General features: G+C 37.7%; 1 protein-coding gene across 1 annotated transcript; it reads left to right on the top strand.

Moving 5' to 3' along the window:
• Positions 1 to 7171: 7171 nt before the first annotated feature.
• Positions 7172 to 8113, top strand: LOC125587959. The gene is made up of 2 exons (XM_048759410.1): positions 7172 to 7388; positions 7690 to 8113. Exons 1-2 carry the CDS (start codon positions 7289 to 7291, stop codon positions 7872 to 7874), a joined length of 285 nt encoding a protein of 94 aa, XP_048615367.1. The 5' UTR covers positions 7172 to 7288; the 3' UTR covers positions 7875 to 8113.
• The last annotated feature ends 330 nt before the right edge of the window (positions 8114 to 8443 follow it).

The raw sequence follows: 8443 nt of genomic DNA, 5'->3' as shown, positions 1-8443 counted from the left end.
GTTGTTCGATGGTGCTTCTGTTGGGCCTTCATCTACTTCATCTCTAAATCACAGCCCTCTCTGAAAAGCTTCTACATGATGTTTATCATTCAATACCTCAATGTAAGAACTCAGATACACACCTTTATCTGGTGGGATAGGAGATTCAACTTCAAACACTGCACATGGAACCATAATCTTCACAGGATCATGTATCCTCTTCACTCTTTTGCAAATTCCAACAGCTTCTTCTGCGCATATAGGTGGTCTTAGATTTTTGGGGATATCAATGTGTGATGTCTTAGACATGTGCATTATCTCCTCAATCGGTCCTGGTTCAATTGGGTATCCAGATAGTTCATCCAAACATGGGTGTCGATCGATGCAATCGGGTGAGTATCGAGCGATACAGTCGGGTGTATGTAGATTCATGATGTGTGGCGACTCTCGATCGATGGCGTAGGGTGGGTGTTGATCGATTATGCAGGGAGTGTACCGATCGATCTCATCATGTTGATGTCGATCGATGTCGTCAGCCTTTGGTGAAATTTTCGGATCTCTCCCCGAAGTGTGCTGATCATCAAACTTCTGCTTCGGGTTCTGGTCTAAATCCTCTAGCCATTCCTCCAGCTCCAAAAAGTCTTCCATGGTTACTTCTTCACTCGAATCCAAATCTCCAAGCTGTTGTCCATCCTCTAACTCCAAGAATTCTTCTAGTTCCAAGAAATCTTCCATGGTGATTTCTTTTTTCTACTTTTTGATCAGGATAACAACTTGATACATCGATGCTCTTTAGTGTCGAGTCTGCAATGTCCTGAGGACAACTCGTTTTTTCAGGGATTTCGAGTGGTATCGATCGACAACAGGAGTTTGTGTCGATCGATGTTTGAAGGCTGGGGTCGATCGATGTTACGGTTGGGATGTCGATCGATGTTGAGGTCGGAGTGTCGATCGGTTCTGAGCTCATGTCACTAATATCGACTTCTTCTGTGCTCAGCTTTCCAGACTCATGTTGCTCATCATCCTCCACCATATATTCCAGCGTAGACCTTACCTCAATCTCTAGATTTGCTGCAGCATCATAGAGAAATTTGTTGAAGAAGGCATATTTGATGTTATTCCAAGCAGTGAGAGATTCTGGTGGTAGCTTCTTCAACCAATGAGCTGCATCCCCAGCAAGAGAGTATGGAAATAGTTTGCAAAAGTAGTAGTCTTCAGAGACTCCATTGCATTTAATGGTCGATGCCAGATCTACAAATGTCTCCAGGTGGCTAGTGGGATCTTCATGAGGAAAACCATGGAAAGAATGCTGACCCACAAGAGAGATATATGCAGGGTGTAGCTCAGGGACAGTATTCTGAAGTGCTGAGCGACGCAATGCAGTCCTTTTAGCATAGGTATCCTCAGGACTGTTATAGTCTCTAATTGCCTTCGGTCGTCCAGTCCTAACATACACAGTGGTAGTTCAATACCTCAATGTAAGAACTCAGATACACACCTTTATCTGGTGGGATAGGAGATTCAACTTCAAACACTGCACATGGAACCATAATCTTCACAAAATCATGTACTCTCTTCACTCTTTTGCAAATTCCAACAGCTTTTCTGCGCATATAGGTGGTCTTAGATGTTTGGGGACATGAATGTGTGATGTCTTAGACATGTGCATTATCTCCTCAATCGGCCCTGGTTCAATTGGGTATCCAGATAGTTCATCCAAACATGGGTGTCGATCGATGCAATCGGGTGAGTATCGAGCGATACAGTCGGGTGTATGTAGATTAATGATGTGTGGCGACTCTCGATCGATGGCGTAGGGTGGGTGTTGATCGATTATGCAGGGAGTGTACCGATCGATCTCATCATGTTGATGTCGATCGATGTCGTCAGCCTTTGGTGAAATTTTTGGATCTCTCCCCGAAGTGTGCTGATCATCAAACTTCTGCTTCGGGTTCTGGTCTAAATCCTCTAGCCATTCCTCCAGCTCCAAGAAGTCTTCCATGGTTACTTCTTCACTCGAATCCAAATCTCCAAGCTGTTGTCCATCCTCTAACTCCAAGAATTCTTCTAGTTCCAAGAAATCTTCCATGGTGATTTCTTTTTTCTACTTTTTGGTCAGGATAACAACTTGATACATCGATGCTCTTTAGTGTCGAGTCTGCAATGTCCTGAGGACAACTCGTTTTTTCAGGGATTTCGAGTGGTATCGATCGACAACAGGAGTTTGTGTCGATCGATGTTTGAAGGCTGGGGTCGATCGATGTTACGGTTGGGATGTCGATCGATGTTGAGGTCGGAGTGTCGATCGGTTCTGAGCTCATGTCACTAATATCGACTTCTTCTGTGCTCAGCTTTCCAGGCTCATGTTGCTCATTATCCTCCACCATATATTCCAGCGTAGACCTTACCTCAATCTCTAGATTTGCTACAGCATCATAGAGAAATTTGTTGAAGAAGGCGTATTTGATGTTTTTCCAAGTAGTGAGAGATTCTGGTGGTAGCTTCTTCAACCAATGAGCTGCATCCCCAGCAAGAGAGTATGGAAATAGTTTGCAAAAGTAGTAGTCTTCAAAGACTCCATTGCATTTAATGGTCGATGCCAGATCTACAAATGTCTCCAGGTGGCTAGTGGGATCTTCATGAGGAAAACCATGGAAAGAATGCTGACCCACAAGAGAGATATATGCAGGGTGTAGCTCAGGGACAGTATTCTGAAGTGCTGAGCGACGCAATGCAGTCCTTTTAGCATAGGCATCCTCAGGACTGTTATAGTCTCTAATTGCCTTCGGTCGTCCAGTCCTAACATACACAGTGGTAGCATCAGGGATTGTAGAAGGTATCGATCGATGACAAATATTTGTATCGATCGTTTCTGAAGTGCGGATATCGATTGATTCTGAGTTACTACTGTCGATCGATGCTGAAGTCGGATCTTTTGTATCAGCTTCTTCTACTTTACTCTGCTCTCCTGATACATGATATTCATCATCCTTAACTGTATCATGGTTGACCAGCTTTTCTCTGTTCAGTTCGTCCTTCTGCTTACTCTCATCTGCATGGTGAACTTGCATGTCCGGCTGCTTGACATGAGTTGTCGATGTTCCAATATCTCCATTTTCCTCGCTGTAGATGAAGTCAAGAATTTGACTCATACTAATCATTATTCCTTTCTCCCGTTCTTTAATCATGTAATCAAGCCTTTTACTTCGAGTTGCTACAGCCTCGCTGAAAAATTTGCCAATGAAGGCTTCTTTGATGTTTTCCCAGCAGGTTAGAGATCTTGGTTGCAGCTTACTGAACCAGCTAAAAGCATCTCTAAATAAACAGTAGGGGAAGATCTTGCAGATAAACACGGGATGAACAGTGCCGATCGACGGGATATGAATAGTGTCGACCGACACGGGATGAACAGTGTCAATTGATGGGAGATAAATAGTGTCGCGATGAACAGTATTGCGGTGAACAGTACCCGGATGAATAGTACCGCGATGAATAGTGTTTTCCGACACATGATGAAAATTGTCGTTCGATGCTTGGCTCACGCTATCGATCGATGCTGCTTGGAGGATGTCGATCGATACTTCCCTCTTAGGCTTACAGATCGTGCATAAACGAGCAGGGTCCTTCCTTGAAGGATCTAGAAATCCTCTCTTCATTGTTTTCTGGTACTAAAAGTTATGTACCTGAAATAGAACAAAAAATTTTATGAGTTTTTGAACAGTAACAAAACCTAGACTAAATCTAACTAAACAAGATCTAATGGCGATCAAAACTCCCCGGCAACGACGCCAAATTTGATATCACTCAAATTACCCTAAAGAGTGTTACTCTCATCAAAAGAGGTCGAGTTATAGTACTTAGGGATCGAATCCACAAGGGACTAGGGAACCGATTAGATCTAATAGTTATATGATTAAGCTAGGCTAATAGGTTTTAAAGCAGTAAATAAAGCAAGTAATAAATAAAGCAATAAACAAGATGAACAAGGTAATTGTTCAGCTTGGCAAGGAGTTGTTTGATGGAAGGATGGTTGCTAGATCTAGGGTTTCTATTCAGGTGTTGGAGATTATAATTCTTATATGTACCTATTTGTTGCATGCATGATATGTTAGAGCTCAACCGCTTAAGTCAGTGATCAGCTGTCGCATGTTTTACTGGTTAACAGGTTAGATCTCGTGTCTCAACGGTTAGTATGTTGACACGAAAGAGTGTCGATCGATGGTCCTATTTGGACATCGACCGATACACCTTTGCCTACGTCGACCGATAGTCAGTTGAGGACATCGATCGACGGGTTCTAGCTAGGCCTATGCGCGAGTATGAAATGCCCTATTAAGATACTAAATTGGCGGTTAGCCCTCTCTAGCAATCCTAATATGATAGATAGGTGTCAGGATGGGATAACAAGGGTGCTTGAATATGCAATCCTATGATCAAGTTCTAGTTAATTACTCTAAAACAAGCAATGAATACAAATCTATCATGAATATCACAACAAGGCAGATCTATAGTTTGGGGCTAATCCCACAAACCTATCTGAACCATAAACCTAACAGGTGGATCTACTCAGAAATGATAACAAAAATCATAGATGAATAGATATAAAACTGAAATAGAATAGATAAGAAAACCAATGGAGTTCCAGGAGGACTCTGATAGGAGTTCCTCCCTTCTCTCCTAAGAGAAACAATGGAAATGAAAGTGTGTAGAAAGCGTAGAAAGCGTAGCCGTCAACAATGGCTTAGAAATAACATAAATAGGGTTTCTGGTCGTCCAAGGGTATTTTGGTAATTTGTGGCTTCTAGGGCTTCACGCAGTCATAAAATATACAAGGCCCACGATCTGGGATCTCCATCGATCGACGTGCAGAATGCTGCATCAATCGACGCGGCTTCCTCTTCTCGGCAGCTTCCTCTCGCGAGGCAGACTGACCACTCTTTAGTAAAACGAGCATAACTTATGCTACAGGATGCTGATTGACCTGAGACCGGTGGGATTGGAAAGCTAACTCAAAGCTCTATCTTGTGTCAAAATATGGGCTCAATCTAACGGTCGGAAAGTCTCCGTCCATTGCTAAACATCTGACGCGTCTGTGCAACTCTGCACCTTAAAAGGTTCCAAAAGACTCCAAAATAATCATATTTCACTTAAACGTCCCTAAACCTGTAAATATTCTAAATAAATTCCAAAACATAATAATTGTATCTTAAAACACTTTAAAATACTTATACACCATGATTAAAAATAGGTAAAATATATGGTCTATAAACAGTATGAGTTAACCCAATAATTTACATTTCGAAACGAACTTTAGGCAATACTTTATGTCATTTGCCTTCGATCATAAAACATCCCCTTGATGGTGGCCAAGAAGTCATCAGCCTTTCCTAAAGATAATTTTAATAAAAAATTTCGTTTGCTTTTGTCACTTTTGTCTTGTTCTTCAACAAAATTTGAACACGAGATATTTACTGAATAAACAAAAAGAAATAACATTAGATATTTTGTTTTTCGTCATTTCTCCACTGAAAAAGAATTAAAAACCATCTTGAAATCTAAAGCCATCAAGAGATCTCCACGTGGGAACAATCAAGACCTACCGACAGTTTGATATATAATTGTCATAATCGGTGACACTTGACAAACAAAAAAATTATCACAATCGTTCACTCGACAAAGGACCCACTTTGATTCTCTATACGTGGCGCAAATCTAATCGAGGTTTCTGACGCCAGCATGCCTAAAGCATACAGACGCAGTTGGTCAATAGGTTGGCCTCCTCTCCTACTTCCTTCCTCTAGCGATTTTTTAATTTCCCTCTCAACTTATAAATATAGACAACTGGAAAATTTATTTTTTGTTTGAACTGTAAAAAGTAACTGAAAAGTATTTTAATTTCTGTATTAGATAATAGAGGCGGCAAAAATATACATTATAAATGAATATTTTATAAAATAATAAATTTTCTCTGAACTAAATTTGGATAAAAAATTATTAATCAATACACTTTTAACTAATAAATACTGTCAATACTATTTTTTGAACTGTTCTTACAAAATACCACTGTCAACATAGTTAATTTATAAAAATTAAAAGTTTCATATTTGAGAATATTTATAATTTTTGTTTTTAGATAAATATGTGTTTTGAACTAATTAAAATTCTGATACTTAAATATTCAAAAACAAAATTGGAAATACATTCAAAAATTTGAAATGATTTTATTTTTAAATAGATATTAAATTTCAACAGTTTTTCAATAAAATATGATTTCAAATATGATATTTTTAAAATAAATAATAAAGAGGATAACAAAATTAACTCGAGTATCTCTATTTTATCCAAAAGAACAAATGATATTCTTATACTCCCTTTGGAAACTTTATCTTTGCATAATTTTATTCAGTATTCGTATAGCATTAATTTATTTAATTAAGAACATACCAGAAAGGAAATGGCTGATATTTTATTTTCGTTAAAATGTTTATTACTGAGACCAATTATAAAATAGTTATTCTTGAGTTTACATTTTAGGGATGAACTTCTAGGTTCACCAACCAATAGAATTTTACTATTTTAAATTTGATATCTTTTAAAAAATAAAATGAATTATTGTCATGTTATATAACGTTTTTAAAATAAAAAGGTAAAAGAAAAAAATAGTTACATAAAAATAATTTAAAGAACAATATTTTTAACGTCATCAGCAAAACACTAAACCATAAATCCTAGATCCTAAATCTTAAATCCGAAACCCTAAACTTTTGGGTAAATCCTACACCCTTGGATAAATCATAAACTCTAAATCAAAAACATTAAACACTAAAACCCTAAATCCTAAACCCTCGAGTGTTTTAGTGTTTAGTGTTTTTGATTTAATGTTTACGATTTATCTAAAGGTTTAAGATTTACATAAAGATTTAAGTTTTAGGATTTAGAGTTTAATGATTAGGATTTAGCGTTTAGTTTTTTCTTGATGATATTAAATTTTTTTTTTTATAATTATTACTATTTATTTATTTATTTCTATTTTTTTATTTTAAAAATAATATAATTTGATAGTATTTTTTTTTTATATAAAAGATGTCGAATTTAAAATAACACAATTTTATTAGTCTGTGAATTTAGAAGCTAAGGAACAATAAGTCATTATAAAATGACTACCACACGGTCCATACCTGTCTTTTCCGTCTATTTAATTGAAGCTATTGCTTAAAACGTCAGTTTCGGGAGTTGGGTTTGTTGTACAGTCTCTTCTCTCTCTCTCTTCTCTCTCCCTCTTCTCTCCTGTCTTTGCAAGCTCTCTCATATGGCCGGCCTGAGATGGCGAGAGTGGTGGAACACGATGGCGTTCCCCGCGCGGCGCATCTGGAATCGTTTCACCGTTCGCGTCGGATTCCGCCACAGCGGTAGGCTCCGATCCTCCCTCCACCGTCTGATGATCATCTCTCGCTCTGTTTCTGTTTCATCTCATTGAGAAGAAAAAATAAACATAAAATCAGTTTCAAATTTGTCTCCATGTTTTTCATCATAGTTAAGATTAGATTTTGTCTTATTATGTGCTTCTTGAAACTGTCGGTAGAAGATTTGAATTGTAATTCAGAATCTTCTATTTGGTTTGGATTAAAATTCAGATTTGGCTCTTCTTAAAAAACATATTTTCTTGTTCTTGCCAAACAACAAAGTGATGAATCTTCGCGTGTGTTGCAGGACTCTTGAGGTTACAAAACGATGTGAGTTCTTGCGAGTACGAAGACATACACATCATGTGGAATCTGTTGCACAAGATCGATGATCCGACACCCATACGTGGCGCACGGATCCAACAACGAATCCAACAGAGGAAGAAAGCTTGTTGGAATCTCTTCGATTCATATCTTTGCCAAAGATTCTGATTATATTTATTATAATATATATAACCTAAACAAATTTCAAACCATATTTGTAATTTGTGAGAGCCTTGACGGGTCCCCTGCAAGTGTGGTGAGGTTATTGACAAATTTCGCTAAATATTAAAATCCAAGGTTGAACGGTTTAGCGGCAATTCCATGGCATGTGTCTCCTCCCTGTATGTAATATATGCCTATTATCATTAGATGAGTGTTGTGATATATAAGATTTAAATGGTTCCATACTTTGATGTTACGCTTATCTATGTATTTTTCTGATTCTACTCAGAAACACAACTTTTAAACCCATAACCATTTGATATCTGCCATGACATATTCATATTTCCTTGAGAAAATGAAAACCAATATCTGATCCTTGGATACATAAATTAATAAAAGGGATGCAATTGTGCAATTGCAAAGCATGATTTCCTTTCACCACTGTTGAGGTAAAATAACGTCGGATTCATTGTACATTTGTAATACTACATAAACAATAAGTGAGATGGTTAAAAAAATATGAGAGTGTTGTTTATCTTCTATATATTAATTGAGAAACATTGTAACTTCGTTTT

The sequence above is a fragment of the Brassica napus genome, chromosome A2 (assembly GCF_020379485.1).
Source record: "Brassica napus cultivar Da-Ae chromosome A2, Da-Ae, whole genome shotgun sequence".
Taxonomy (NCBI): Eukaryota; Viridiplantae; Streptophyta; class Magnoliopsida; order Brassicales; family Brassicaceae; genus Brassica; species Brassica napus.
The sequence above is the reverse complement of the archived record's forward strand: the minus strand, read 5'-3'. Positions and strand labels throughout refer to the sequence as shown.

What these genes read in the sequence shown, in the direction of transcription:
- LOC125587959 (XM_048759410.1), top strand. Translation starts at nt 7,289, where the DNA reads ATGGCCGGCCTGAGATGGCGAGAGTGGTGGAACACGATGGCGTTCCCC. An exon ending in CGTCGGATTCCGCCACAGCG is followed by an intron (nt 7,389 to 7,689) that starts GTAGGCTCCGAT and finishes CGTGTGTTGCAG; the next exon opens with GACTCTTGAGGTTACAAAAC.